Here is a 16,410-nt window from a genome sequence, read left to right on the forward strand (position 1 = left end):
AAAACAAACATGCTTGAAGAAGAATCTCCAAGGGCTTGTGTGTGCTGACCTCCTGTTCTGAAGTCTCAGGGACACAAAGACTCCCCCCCCAACTCCCCTAAACTCTGCTACTGAGAATTCTGACCAGCCAGGAGGTGTCTGTTCAAGTTTTGGGCCTCAGTAGGTTGTTCCTGATGTTGGGAGCTACAAGAAACTTAAAAGAAGCAAGAAAAGCCATCTCCGTTCCCGCCAGCGATGCCGCTGTGACGCCACGACCTGCACCGAGGCCAGGGGCACTGCTTGTGATGTGCATGATGAACTGCCCAGCCTGCACCGCAGCTCTGACACCCTTCAACACCTGCCGACGCCTGCAGTTATCAGCATTCCTGACGCTAGGACCTGCACAGACTCTTTCATCGGCAGCGCCTGCATCCTGTTATCGCAGCGATGATAACCGCTGAGAGTGACTCCATGAACTCACCGTCTTTGCATCGCCTCATTAGAACAGCCACCTCACCACCGATGCAACTGACTTCCCCTATCTTGGATTCGACACGTCGCCTCCTTGTGGACACGATGCCTTGCCTCCCCCGTGGCAGCCAGGGAACCGGCCTTGACCTCAGCACTGATGCCTCACCTCAAAGATTTTCTGCAAGCTTCATTTTGGAAATAGCTGTTTTTAAGTGCGATTTTACTACGTGTGTTGGATTCTTGTTGTTTCGGTCTTGATGAGATTAGATGAAGATACTTTATTTTTCTAAACTGGTGTGGTGTTCATTTGTGGTGTTATCACTGTTGCTGTCTGTTTTGAGTACAAATACTTTACACTTTGCCTTTGAGATAATCCTGTCTCCTCGTGCCAAGCTACTAAGGGGGGAAGCAGGGTTTATCTAAAGTGTGTATCACCCTCACCCTGACTAGAAGCAAGGGTCCCTACTTGGGACAAAGGTACATACCTCTGCCAACTAGAGACCCGCAGTTCTAACAAGGAGCTAACTAGTGACGGAGTTAGATTATTTATTTTTAGAATAAATAGAAACAGGACCAACACACAACCTTAGTGCACACATTTAGTCAAGGAGAAAAGCTCTGTAAACTCACTTAGGCTCTTGTATCTTACCGGAGCATTCAAGATGGCAAGGAACAAATGCAAAAAATGAACTAAAGAAAGACCCAGACAAAGTATTCCTCAATTTGGAACGCTTAACTAAATCCAAAGCTGTAAATAGGTCCATGAATGGTAGCTATAGGGGCAGCGCCTTGTTATGGTGTACGTGCCCAAAAATAAATGCAGGTTTCTGTACCCAGCCATTCCCTCAAACCATATTGGGTTTGGTGAAAAATGTTGTACACATTAAATTATATAGCACTCTCCCAATTATTATGACCGGTATATCAATAAGTGATATCGGGCAGTAACATCTTGGATTTCCCCGATTAAACTTTTTGAAGATGGGTACAATTATGGAGGAAGTCCAAGAACTGAGGAGAATATTACCAGCTATATTGCTATATAGGTTAGTCAGTAGGGGCAGCCAAAGTTGGACATTGCAGTTGACTAAATCGATCGGCATACCATCAGGGCACAGAGCCTTAAGACCTGGACAAAAAATCAATCACCTGCTTAACTTTGTCAACCATTGAGGTCAAATTTAAGCCAGAGACAGCTTCACATTCCAGGGCTGTAACAGATGATCCCCCCTTCTCTGTTCTATGCAACACTGAGAAATGGTCGAGCCATGAAGCAACAATAATATGACATGAGAAGGGATACTTGATCGGGGATAGTGATGCAAAACCTGGCTGTAGCCCAAAATTCTGTTGGATTTTTCGTTTTGGCTGCAGCTACTATGCGCTCCCAGCTGGCTTGTTTGACCTAGGGTTTCACTCCCTTTGTTTTCTTTATAGAAGTTGGGAACAGATGCCACCACAGCGGGACCCCTATGACATGCTGGTAAGGCAGCCCTCAGCTGTTTATTAGCATTTGGAGTCAGACCATATAGAGTGGAAGTAGCTACCCTTGAGGGCTTCATGAGAGCATGCTTAATGAGAAAGCCTGTGAAATGAATGATTTCTAAAGCGCATGGCTGCCCAAAAGTGTCCCAGCGTGTATAGGGTGCAAGCTGGTTACGTCATACCTAAGGCATCGAAGGAGAGATTTTAAGAAGCCTGTGTACGAGTGGAGTTGTGTCACTCTTGCAAGGTGGTGCAAGAGTGACACAAGTCCTAAATGAGATTTATAAAGCTGTGTAATGCAACTTTGAGAGGATCCATCAATTTGGAGCAAAGCAATGCATCCCAAATGTCTGCGTTTCCTTACTCTGCACTAGGGAGGTGTTCCATGGGCATTGCATGGGTGTTCCCATGCAGCTTCCATGGTTATTAGACGCATTCCCAGATTTACCAGAACTGGTAAACCTGGGAATGATCCAAAAAGATATGCCTTCCCAGAAAGGCATAACAAGGAGAAATGTCTTTATTTGTGCCTGTTACTTCCTCTTTCTTTGTGTGCTGCATTCTGCAGCACAATTAGAGTGAGGATATTGACTCTCCGGATTTTTTTAGTGCAGGAAATTGCCCTTCCTGCCCAAAAACAATCATTCATGCAACACAGGCACCCTTGCACCATGGTGCAAGAATGCCTAAGTTGGCGCTAGGCAGCCAAAAGAACGTCAGTGCAGAGGAAAAAGCAGGACTGCACTGTAATGCCTTAAATGGGGCACATTCCCTGCCATGCAGTGCAGCACAGCAAGATGACTTGCTGTGCCACACTGCATTACTTTTTCATAATTCTGCTTCTACCTTAGTACCTAGTAATCTGCCTAATACACTAATAGGTTACTTGGGTTCTCAAGCCTGCAGAGCAGTCTCGCTCCCGTGTTGGATGAAGTGGGTTGTGCCAGAGAATTAGTTGGGTTAGATTTACTAAACAACAGATTAAGATAGGCTAACAATGCTTTGTAGTCACCAAAAGCAGTGATAAACTCCTCTCCATGTCTAATACTATTAATCAAACTTCTTGACACAAGAATGTATTCAATAGTGGTGGCACATCCCCTCACTCCATAGGTTGGATGGACGTGTGCTACAACTCCGGTGTGTTCCATCACAATAATAAAACCCATATCTGCAAGATAACCATCTAGCTCAGTACCTCTATTGTCGCCACACCAGAGTTTGATTGAGTGAGCCACCTGGCCATAGGTTAATGTATCAGCACTGGTGTTAGCACTGATGCCCACTCCCAGTGTAACAGACAGGGAAATCTGGTTGGAGCTGCTTGTGTCCACCAGGCTGAATAACCCAGCAGATATGCATGATTAGGGTTCAGGTGAATGAGAAAGTCATGATTAAGAAAGTTAATTAGGTAAACTTTAATATGGCTTCTGACCCCTAAATATTATTAATTGAAATCCTGATCTCCTTGAATCCACCAGTGCTACCCCAACATTCATCAGACTGATAAGCTCCCCTTTGCCCGTCTCGCCAAGGATGGTGAGGCGGGAATGGAGTAACAGGAAAAACCCTTCAATGTGACCTGAGTGGGCTTTCATGTCTCCTTGAACAAACAAATGTAATAAGCTTTAATGAGGAAAATGCAGTCAGGAGACTGTAACTTAGATCACAGCCCGTCCAAAGTCCGGGACAAAATTGAGACAGAATTGTTAGCATTTAAGTTGGTGCCTTTTCCAGTAGGTTTGCATGGGCCTACCGAAGGCTGTATGGCCTGTTCTTAGGTTACAACTCTGGGGATTCCTAAAGTCCATCTATAGTAGTGCAGTTAGAGAGTGGTTAGAATCGCGTAGCCTAAAGGAAGGTTGCGTTGAAAAATATGCATGGGAAAACTGTGTTTCTTGCATAATCATGAGTCACCAGCTGATTCAAACGCGAGGGCGATGGGGGCCTATAAAAAAACGAAAGAAACAGGGTTAATTCTTCCACACTGTGATACCCATCATTTTGGGTCCAATAACAGATTCTTCATGCTGGCCAGGTCTCCAAATATTTTCACAATACAGTCCCCCGCGTAGCTTTAGATCCAAGCCAGCTCACTCATAGTGACAAGATAATCTGCATGCCATCCTGTACATCAAAACTCCTATTTAGTGTTAGGCAGTGGAAGTCTTTGTTGGTCAATGGTTTGCTAGATTCAACCTTGCAGTGCCTGAGGGAGGGAACACAGTGCTGCTGATTAATTCAGTTGGTTCCGGGGGGCTCAACATTCACGTCACAGACACAGGCTAGGTGCATATCCAGACCAACCTGTTGAGCATCTGTGGGGTGCGTAGATATGGGAATGGACTGGGGATGAGCAAATACTTCCACTTTGTTAGATTCACCAAAATAAGGTAGTGCTAAAGCTGGAGCTGGAATGGAGGGGTTGAGGCAAGAGTTCTCAAAACTTGTGGCAAGATGGGAATCAGTACGGTCCACTCAGTTTTGCAAAACTGTCCTCTAGAAACTCTCTGCCTGGTCGCTGTACAACTATTACGTCAGGCTCATTAGCAAACCTTTTTGCAATTGGCCCCTCTATTGTGAGTTTACAAACTCTCTTTATTTTGCTGATGGGACCTGGGGTCATAGGAGAGCTGGGGCACTCAATAGACATTGGCCTGTTTGACCAAGAGGTAAAGCAGATGGATTAGCTGCTGTAGGATCACTAGCGAAATGGGCCTCATTTAATGGATCAGAGGAAAGTAAACCCTGCCTGGGTTCCATAGAAATATTTCTTTCTGTGAGGGCAATTTCATTGCTGTTCACACCAATTTTTCTTTCCAACATGTTATCAATAGACATACCTCTATATGTTGCACTGTTGCTACCAGTACTAGTTTTTCTTTTCCCCATCCCTGGATAACACAAGGAGGCCATCCTTACACCTGCTGGACAATTTCCAAAGTGAAGATGAAATAGAGCGGTCCCAGCCCAGCCTCCTCCGGATCTTTTTCTGGACTTGATATACAGCTTTTAAGTGTCCCTGTGGCTCTGTGCTGGGCTGCCTCACCTCTTCTCCTGAAGATGGGTTCTGGGCCACATATTGGTCTGACCTGCCACACCACAGGGCACAGGCATAACACAGGTCCTCACAGGTCCTCACCTTAGTGTCTCATGGTGCCCCTCATGATACAACTCAGTGTTTTGCAGCAGTTCTGGTCCTCAATTCCCACTCTTACTACACTCTGCTTGGTTCTCCCCTCAAGATTCACAAGAGCAGGAGAGGTCTGCGAATCACCAGGACAAACTACAATCCCAAGCAGCGACAAATCAAAGCCTAGAGATCAGCACTGCGCTCATCAAAGTACCCCATGATGCCAGAAAAAGCATGAGACTCCACCAGGGCTCCACAGAGACCTGCTGTGTCAACCAAGACTGCTGCACCTACACCCGCTTTTGTGTTCCTGGTGTTGGTGGTGTTGTTGGCGGGCAGAATCTATGGCACTAGTGGACTCCAGTGTCCAGCATTCTTTGAGGCAGGAGCTGCCGCCACCACTCTGAGGCGCCTGCAGGCGCTTTAAAAATCGCCACGGGCTCCCGCATCGCGGGTCCCGCTTTTGTGTTCCTGGTGTTGGTGGTGTTGTTGGCGGGCAGAATCTATGGTGTTAGTGGACTCCAGTGTCCAGCATTCTTTGCACCAGGAGCCGCCGCCATCACTCTGACAAGCTTGGAGGCACTTTAAAAATCAGCGCGGGATGCAAGCGGCTGTGCCCGGGCTGCGCGGGACAAAGTCCGAGCCTGCCCTTGGCCCGGGCATCGTCCCACGCAGCCCAGGCATGCCGAAAGAGACCGGGCCGGGCCAAACCATTTCCATCTTGTCATCCAATTTTCACTGACCTTAATTTGAACATTGGGACTAAGGTACAAGTGCATAACAGTGCTATCACATATTGTTGCCATACCAATAGAGGACAATGGCACAGAAAACATTGAAAAAACGGAAATCATTAATGGGCCAGGGAGTGGTGGGGACTCTGGATGCTTTTCTGTTAAGGGCAGAGCCAGCCCTAATTCATGAAATTGCACTTGCAGAGCGAAGACTAACATTAGAGCCCCAGACCCCCTAAGTCAGCCTGCAACGTCTGACCTTGAAGACATCACAAACTCACAACATAGTTCCTCTTTGATTAATGTGTCGCATAGCCAGGTACCTGAACTTAATGATGCCCCAAAGACAAGTGACTTATCAACTCGGCCTAAAGTAATTAACAGAGGCCAAAATAGTAAATTCAGTCAGGGGAGTAGTCTCTTAATCCGGTCCAAGAAAAGAAAAGGGCAGGGCTCTAACAAACAATCTCATCCCCTACCAAAAAGAGGGCGCAAAAGTAAAATTATGGAGGAGGAAGAGGGGATTTGTCCAGCTACTAGTACAGCTAATAAGGAGGCTACCCCAACAACTCTATCCCCTCCGCAGATCCTTTACAGTGGGGAGTTCTGGTTAAAAATGGGCGAGGTTGTCTCAGTTTTATTGAACCCGCTGATACAAAGGTTATCCAGACTAGAAGCAAGTATAGATAAACTAGTCAAGTTCACAGGTAGTGTTCATTGAAATCAACTGACTCAGATCAGTCAGATGAGTAAGCAGCCTCCTCAACCACACCTGACTAAGACATGTCAATGTAGAACTAAGTCCGCCCTGCCTAACAGGACTGACAGCTCTATGACTATACAGCCTGGTATTTTTGGCCCTGGCTTAGAGGAATCACCTCAAATTGCTCCATCGGACCCCCAACTTAACCGCCATAATACGGCAGATCTGGATAGGCCAGACAACACAGTACATGCCCCCAGCACTATTCAAGAATGGTTGCTGAACAGTCACAAGGAACCCCCCCCTAATATGCTTAACTACGCACATAAAGAGGACGCCCAGTTACAAGGTGTCCATAGACAACAAAACCAGCCACTGAGAGGCTCCTCCGGTATAAACACATTACATCTCCCCCAGAAGCAACACCTTATACTATCGTGTTGGTCAATGTCCCTCCGTTGCCAAATGGAGCCAGGGAACATTGGGCAACATTAAAAAATAAATTGTTGCATGTCATAAGTGCTAGGACGGGATTATCAAACCCTCTCTTTTCAGAGTTTAAGATGGTCAGACGGATTGGCAGGTTAGGAAGATCTAAAAAGTAATTAGAGGGCGACTGTGCAGTGTTAACATTTGGGTCGCTAGATCTACTTCAGATCTAGTTCAAACAATACTAGATAGGGGGGTAACTGGTCAATAGAACAAATGGGGATCAACATTCTACCACTGGGTTATTTCTACAAGCCACACGGCCCTACACAGTTCTTACTGGGGGAGGACAGAGGTGGGGGTTGGACACAACATAGATATGCCATCCCAGTGAATAACTACTATGACATACTCAACACCCTAGATGATAATAACTGACTAAAGTCATTAAACGGGGTTTCAGTTGTTGACACGGGTACCTCATGGGGCAATATGTTCACAGTAAAACCTATTGATTGCTCTGTAGTACAAGAGACCGTAGATCCCAGGTCATCGCACATAATAAAAGCGAGGGCACTCCTTGAGAGATGTACCTTGTGTAGCTCCCGAGTTAATTGACCAGATTTTAGTGAACCATCAACACTGGCTCAGGCACATGCTCAGACTGGTAACCTTGCCCCTCCGAGTCTGTTTCCTCCGAGAAGTACTCTGAGAGATGATTGTTCTCCATGCAACATTATCTCTTGGAACATTGCAGGGTTGCGCAACAAGATACACAGTCAACCGTGGTGTAATTTTATCTCTGACCAGGATATAGTATGTTTCCAGGAAAACTGGGTCAGAGAACCAACTCATATTAATGGATTTAAAATCTTCCACACACCAGCTGTGACAGAACAAGGGGGTAGAACAAAGGGTGGGCTTTGTGGGTATATCTCAAACAAACTTGCTTTAGGTGAAATAGATCTTATACTGGGGAACAGATATTACCAGCTAGTAAAAATACATACAAATCCAACCCTTTGTATTATTTTGGTTAATCTTTACAACAATATTCCCACAGATAACCTTGGTAAAGTTGGCCAAAAACTAGGTAGTGAACTTAATTCACTTATTATGGCTAGTGGAAAAGAAACCATGATAATCGGTGGGGGTGATTTTAATTGTGCGCTATGTTCTCATGTTGATAGTAGGAACCCTCGGCAATATTGACGAGGAGAGCATATGTAGCATACACTTTTGTCATACAGTGATGGGGGAGCTGCTTAATGAGTTGATTGTGAGCAAGGAACTAGGCTTCGTGAACAACCTAGTGGCCAGACCTTTTCCTATTCCCTCGATATTTAATGGAAGAGGTCTATCCTCCATTATAGATTATATATCGATCTCACTTAACCACACGCACAGGCTGCATTCTTTCAAGGTGGGGGATAACCCCATGAGTAACCTCTTTCCATCAAGCCTAGAGATTAACTTGCCATCACATAGGCTCTCCCAAACAGATAAAGATGCAGTAACGGGGGGAATAGTAATACTCAATAGAACTAATGGCTATACCTTGCGGTGGTCAAAAGTCGACCCTGAAGCCGCCACTAAACAACTGATAACAAAATGCCCTACTGATATTGAAAACTGTTTAAGTGAATTTGTCCCAAAGATAGCTTTCTACTGTCTTTTCAGCAAATTGCGGCGGGGTGAGAGATTTATTATTTGTGCAAATGAGTGATAAAGTTAAAAAACAAGGATGGTTTACCGCAAAATGTAAACGTGCACTCACTAATCTAAAAATGGAACTGCACAAGCAACCTAGAAACCTTATCAAGGTTAGACAGGCGAGACAAGAGTATTGATGGGCTCTTAATGAATAAAGACGCACCCGGAAAAGGGAAGCATGGGAATCTCTTCGTAGCGCAGCACAATTGAAAGATAGTGCTGCCTTCTGGAGAGCAGTAAAAAACCCTTTCCTAGAATCTACAGATGGCCCTACAATTGAAACAGCCATATCGGAGGAGCAATGGATTAACCACTTCTCCAAAGTATATAATGGGCAGGTGAATCCCCACTCCCAAGTTAGTGACACACCAGGGGAACTAACTGACTATGCAGATCTACAGTTTACCCTGGAGGAAGTGAAAATAGCTCTATCTGTGAGTCAGAGAGGTAAGGCGCCAGGCCCTGACAGAGTACCCATGGATCTCTTTAAGTCAAATACCCCACTTTAGGGCCCCATCATACCTCAGGTGATTAACGCCAGTTGCATGGCCCCATTACCTAAAACTTGGGCCGAGTCCATCATAGTTCCAATTTTAAAAAAGGGAACAGAGTTGATCCCAGGAGCTACAGACCGATCTCTTTAATAGACTCGATGGTCAAGGTTGTAGGACAGATTATTCTGGAATGTCTGCAAGCCTGGGCAGAAGAATACTCAGTTCTTTCAGACATTCAATACGGCTTTAGAGAAGGCTGGGGACCATAGAGCAGGGCCTAAATCTGTCCTTACTGGTTGGTAAATATATGCGCGTCAAGAAAGGCCGCTTTAATTTGGCGTTTGTTGAGCTTACGGCAGCCTTTGACTCAGTAAGGCATGATAGACTCTGGGAGATCCTTGGAGCCGTCGGAGGTGATCCTCACTTCATCTTCTTTTTAAGGCGCCTGTACAAAGACGCATTGGACAGTGTTCGCTTTGGGTTGGAAGGTGAGCTCACTTCTGCTTTCCCTGTTAAGAAGGGGGTGCGGCAAGTTTGCGTCCTAGCCCCCTTCCTTTTTAATTTGTACACTAATGGTATGTGCCAAACCCTCCTTAGGAAAAATCAAGATTTCCCTACCGTGAATGGACGCCCCCTACCTGTGCTACTTCTTGCGGATGACGCAGTTTTATTGTCTAGAACCCAAATAGGACTTCAGAATGTTCTGGATAGTTTTAACATTTTTATGAGAGACCTAGGGCTTAGCACTAATATTTCTAAGACCTTTACTATGAGCTCTGGCCGTGGGGTACAAAGATTGAATACTATGTTCATGGACGGTCAAAAATTAGCTAGGTATTTTATTTAACCAAGGGGATTCTTGGGCACAAGCCATTCTCTGAAAAAACTGTCACTTATCAAGACTACATCTGCAGTCGGGTCATTATCAAGAAGGTTAGGTAGGAAGCCCCCGTGTGAGCTTATCCAAATCTATTCGGCTAAGTGCACCGCTAATGCAATGTTTGGGGCAGGAGTATGGGGTTTTGCTAATACCCTCCCCATACAAATTGTTGAAAATTATTTTTTAAGATATCTACTATCGGTGCCACCTAGGACCCCCTCCTTTGCCTGTCATGAAGAATTAGGTCTTCCTTACATCTCAGACCTTATTAAAAGAAAACCAGCCCTCTTATGGCATAGGATCTGGCCCTAAGCTAAATAGGGAAATCATACAGGACTGCCTTAACTTGGAAGGGGTCTTAAAGATCCCTTGGATAAAGTATATCTGTAATTTTATGAAGGATATAGGGCACCCAGAATACTTTACTGACCCAACTGTTTTACAGGCGATTTCTAGAAAGACCTTAAAAAAGGAGTGTCCTGAATCATTGGGTATAGTTAGATTGTCGGAGAAATTATAAAATCCAGTGTAGGCAACATCAGCTAACTGTAACTGCAATACACATGGAACCTTACCTCACAGTTGTGCTGGGTAGCTTTGACAGACGGTTACTGACCTGGTTTAGATTGAATATTGTTCACGGACTTGTGACCATCCCACAAATCAACGACTCGTCAAGAGAGCTGTCTCTCTGTCCGTGCGACGATATTTCTACCCAGTCCACAATTCATTTGGTTTTATTCAGTAAATTGTATGATGTTTTGAGGAAAGCATGGATTTTACCGCTTTTGAAATTACAGAGATTGCGGCAATGCCGCCCTGCACTAATTAGACTTCGGATGCTGGAGAGCGAACAAACTACCTGGTGCACAGCAATGTTTCTTAAGAAGGTACTCCTTCAAAGGAAGATGTATTTAACTAGTGAAGTCCAACATAAAGAGCCTTTTTGATGTTTTTAAGATACTAGGGCTGTTGTTCTAATAATATATGATATTTTAATGATTTCACAAGATCAATGTTTTTGAAATCGTGATAATGTCCTATTGTCTTCTTCTTTTTTTTATGTGCTTTTATGACTGTTAAAAAATCAGTCGAATAAAGCTTTCCTTGACTTGACCTACTCCTGCCAACGTGTACAAGCAGTTGATTATTTATGGCCAGCTGATATTTTCTGTCACTGATTGCTGAATGAGTTCTCAAGGGTTAAGCATTAGAAACATAAGAATTAACTGCTGTCCTTTTTTTCCTTTTAAATTTGGCACCGTTTTACTTCAAAACGACCGTGTGTTGTTTTTGCTTGTGACCTGGCCACTTCACAATCCATAAGGTTTCCACAGTATACATTTTCAGATTCTGTAATTCCTATGTAAAGTGAGTAAACTCAGTTATCAGTTCCAGCTGTTCCACCATCAGAAAAAAATCAAGCCTACGTTTTTAATTTGAAAATTATTAACAATTTACTGTTGTTTTTATTCACACTAGAATCAAGTTATGCATTACTAATCCATTACTTTCAATACCTTTATGTGAATAGTAACTTCCCCAACGTCTATTATTGCATTTCGTCATGCCATTAGTGTAAGTGTCTAAAAAATGGATCACAAACATGAATTCATATTTGACGCCTGGGCCAGTAGCTTCCTACCCTGTCAATTTCACGTATAAAATGATCCCAAAGCTAGTTCTGTTCTCATGGTGATGAACTCAAATAATGTTTTTTTCTCTGAAAGAAGATTGCTGTCCTGTTAGAAAGCAGCTGCAAGTCTATAGCATTCTCTCCATGAGGGATTTTTCACGTTAGATGTGTAAATATGAGTCAGATGTACATAGCCTTCCGTATGCGAGTTCCTAATAGTGAATTTTTGCAATTCACTTTTGGGAAATCGCACACAGCTATGTACATCAGTGCGTTTTACACTGTTTGCGATTCCCAATGGGCCGCAAGGGACCTGTCTCATTAATATTCATGAAGCAGGTCGCAATTTACTACTCATTTACCACCTGCTGGTTGCCTGCTGCGGTCAGCAGATCACCATGTTTGTGACTGCTTCCTAAATAAAGCAGATTTTTATTTTGAAATGCAGCCCATTTACCTGAAAGGAAAACGGGACACATTTAAAAAAGTGAAATGGGGCCACTGCCAGCTCTTACAAAATGTTGGCACCCACATTTACAAAGGGGAAGGGGTCCCTTGGTGACCCCTTCCTGTTTGCAAATGGGTTACCACCTCCTTCACGGAGTCAGGGAAGTATGAATGTTTTGCGACCACCTTCCGTCACAAAACCTTCATACATGCCCCTGTGACTGGTTATTAGGAAGGGACGCCCTGGGCACGCCACTTCCAAATAGCAACTTGCAAACCCAATTTGCAATACTGTAATAGCTGATTGAATCGCAAATAGGGCTTTGTACATTTAAAAATGCTTATTGCGAATCAGGCCGTTTCCGAGCATCAAGAGGTTTCATACGTCTGCCCAAGGATAGTGCCTGGCTCTGCTTTTGCAAACTGTTTTAAAAGTCCCCTTTTACCGGACATAATCGGTGACATAATCCACGCAGTCAGTCATATGTTCAAGAATCAAATATTATGCTATGTATAAAGCTTTATATCCACATTCCACAAGTTTTTTCTTGGGTGTGATGACTCAATTGAGAGGTGGAGGACATGTTTTTATAGTTATTTGTATAACACTCGTTAATGAAATGGATCAGACAACGTTTCCAGGTGGAAATATATAGTAAGCGTGTGTTCAAACACTGTAAACCACCAATGGGGACATTTGGGCATGACTCTAACAATATTAACAGTTCTTTGTTTTTATAAAGAAGACTCTTCTTTCTAACTTCAACTGCAGAGCCTATAGGAAACATATTATAGATGTTATTCACTGCTTCCAATTCGTATTCTGAACTGCAGCTGTTGCAATGCCTGTTAGTAATTAAGAGAGAAAAGTCCCTAAATTGAGAAATTGTGATCATAATGTATGGGCTACAATACTCTAACCATCACAAAGGAAACAAACTGCAGTTCTTAAGGATAATACTGATTTTGTTTTTCTCAAGCCCATAACAACAAAAGATATCATATGAAAAACGTCTGGAGGTAGTTTTTTTCAGAAAATATTTGTGCCTACTCTTCTGAGCTCGGTTTGTCTTTTAGTGGAACTACTGGTGAAAATGGTAGGTCATGTTTAACAGTGCACTACAGAACTAGTACGCCTTTCTGGTTGGTCATTGAGAAGTGACCTAGTTTATGTCAAAGATGAGTCACAAAGTCAATCCATCAGCCACACTTTTTAGAGAAGGACATTGTGAGCCATGATGTGTAGTGATCAATAAGGAACCAGGACTTGTGCTCCATATTGATTCCCCATTTGAGAGAGTATGTTTCTCATTGCTACCAACGCATGCAAATAACTGACATTAAAACGAGGTGCGCAAGAAAAACATTAGGGTCACTTTTACACCGCCGGTGCGTCACTTTTTGTGACGCATCAGCGGCGTAAAACATGCCTCCTTTTGCGTACTATTTACAAAGTGACGCATCTAACCAGGTGCGTCACTTTGTAAACCCCTGCGCTACAATATACCTGCGTCAGGTATAATGTATGCAGAGGGGGCGTTCCCCCGCAAAAAGCCTCGTAATAGTGACGCAGTGAAATCTATGAGATTTCACTGCGTCACTTTTAGGACGCTGTTGCATCAAAATCTTGCGCCTGCCTCACAGCAGGCGTAAGACTTGACGCAAGCCCTTTCACATGGGGCTTTCCCCATGTGAAAGGACGCATTGCTGGAGTTGCGTCACTTTTGTGACACACTCCAGCAATGCGTCACTTTTGCGCTTACAGATACGTCAGAAATACTGACGTATCTGTAAGTCCTTGCGCAATGATGCGTCATATTGTAAATATGACGCATCATTGGGGTCGCAAGGAGGGCGCCATGAAAAGTGACGCATCGCTGTTTTCTCGCAGCAATGCGTCACTTTTCATAAATGAGGCCCTAGAAGTTCATGTGATAAAGGGGCTATTTAAGATGTCTCTTCCAAAGTTTTTGTTGTGGAAAGTATTCTTTAACAAAAATTGTCCATGGCTATCTCGAGAACAAATTTCATTTAGCACCCGATGAGCATGCCATCGATTGAGGTGGTGAAATGTAATGTAATGCAGGAATGAAATGATGGTCTTTCATACTAGCTATGTTGAGGAGAGCACTGCAAACCACTCACATTCAGGCTCTGAGATGCTCCTTTTGACTTCAAAATATTCTGTTTCACACTTCATTGGAAATTGAATAAACTGTTACAGCGAGGACATCCCAAGAATCGCCTTCATGTTACTACCTTCACAACCTCAGGCTAACTTCTCCTGCATTTTTTCTGTGATTTAGTTTCCCCTGATACTCCAGCTACTAATGGTGTTTCGTTTTAATTCTTTCTTTTGCGGTTGCCTAAATGGGTATGTGAGACGCCCCATTACTCCATACCAGTATTCATGAATATTCATCAAAAATATTATTTTAATGTTTTCACGTATTGTGCGCGTACAGAGGTTAATGTTGAAAGTTTTATTTATCTTTAATCCCTTTCTTCGTACTCTGAAAGATGCTCTGATTCTGTTAAGAATTTTCCTATAATATAGTGTACACACGACATCTGCAGAGTAGTAATTGTGATTTTGTAGCCAATCAGTTCTTCTGCTTTTATTTTGTATATACTTCCAAATGTATCCTACTGCAGGAAACCCTTTGTGAATACTGCAGTGTAAATGCACAGATACTTTTAAAATGAACTGAATATTTGTTGGACCAGAAAAGGGTTGATAATATGTATTGAGAGACTTGGTCCGAGTTGCTTCCATTACTAAGGAATTTACCATTTCTCTTGTTAAACCATAATCTCCTCTAACAAACAATGCAGCGATGACTGATGTATAATATTTCAAGTACTTTATGCGTGCGTCGAAAAGTGTCAAAAACTGCTGAAAAATCAATGAGTATTGTTAACAAAGGATGACATATAATGAACGACTGTACTTTTACGCCAGCACTTTTTGTTGAGATGTTAGTTCTGTGCTCTCTATTTCAAGAACTCAGGTTTGGCAAATAATGTGATTCTTATTCTAGACTCACGCGGTATTATAAATTCCCCACGTTTATTTTTCCAGATGGGAGTTCGAAAAGTATTCCTGAAATACTGGCACACTGATCACCTTAATGATTTATGCCTTCAGCTGAGGAGAAAAATTATAACCTGCCAAAAAGGTAATGAAACAACAGAACTATCTTTTACCATTTAAATGCCACTGATACCCTATTTTATGTTGTAGTTTGTTGCACTTCAGACTTATCATTAGGCATGGCCCTTAATTGATTGATACCTTTTTGCAGTTTCCATACTAAATCCTTTCTGGGATTAGTGGGGCATATTATCAAGGGATTTATCTCCGCTTTTTTGGCTTTAAAAGCCAAGAAAGCGGAGATTAAATTATCTCCCTATCAGCAACAGGGTGCTAACACGCAAATTCGCCTGTTAGCACCCTTTTTCTCTACCCTTCCCCTTGCATCTCTAATGAGATGCAAAGGGGGCGTTCCAGAGAAAAATAATAGGAGAAATGTTGTTAAGCGACATTTCTCCTATTATCAAGGATTTCGCTAACCCTGTTAGTGATAAAAAAAGCAGCGCTAACCGCGGTTAGCACTGCTTTTTTTACACCTGGTATTTTCCTGACTTAGCCATGATATCCTATGGAAGGTGGATATCATGGCTAAGTTTGTGAGCCCCTATCTTCAAGCTAATGCCAAACTTCGAGAGATTATCGTTGGTTTTCCAGCGATAATCTCTCATTTGGCAGTTAGCGCGAGGATTTTTATCACTTCTGAGATAAACCTTGCTAATAGCAAGTTATCTCTGCGATAATTTCCGGCGATGCTTAGCGTTAAAAATTCGTTGCTAAGCATCGTTAGCGATAAATATCGCTAATCGTTGGTAATATGCCCCAGTGTTCCTAGACGCTCTGATGATAGTGCAGGCTCGATGCCAATTTAACAGTGTGAGAAAGATAACCTGGAGGTAAGCAATACTCAAAACACGTGAGCATGATGCGTTGTAGGCAACAATCATTCCTGTGAGACTCACAGGAGTATTTGTGATTGATTGGTTCCAAATCTCTTTTCGGCATGAGTGGAAACACTCAAGTATACACATGTTGGACCTGATTCACAGAGGTAAACTCACTTTTGTACACGTTTATGACTGTTTGCTATTCACAAAACATATTTTATGACCAAGTAGTATCTTTGTGTCTGTAGAGTCTCATGACAAAAGAAGATAGGAACGTTCTATCTTTGTATGCGTGCAGGCAGAAAGATACTATTGGTAATATGCCTTT

At 43.1% G+C, this 16,410-nt stretch overlaps 1 protein-coding gene across 1 annotated transcript in view; it reads left to right on the forward strand.

Annotated features, from left to right (window-relative positions):
• Positions 1-16,410, forward strand: part of MYO16 (myosin XVI) — a 2,830,569-nt gene that overhangs the window by 2,333,120 nt on the left and 481,039 nt on the right. The window contains exon 29 of the mRNA XM_078658257.1: positions 15,187-15,283. Within this exon, the coding sequence (XP_078514383.1) occupies positions 15,187-15,283 (97 nt within the window). The remainder of the gene's footprint in view (positions 1-15,186; positions 15,284-16,410) is intronic.

Source organism: Lissotriton helveticus, chromosome 8, assembly GCF_964261635.1.
Source record: "Lissotriton helveticus chromosome 8, aLisHel1.1, whole genome shotgun sequence".
In the NCBI taxonomy this organism is placed as follows: Eukaryota; Metazoa; Chordata; class Amphibia; order Caudata; family Salamandridae; genus Lissotriton; species Lissotriton helveticus.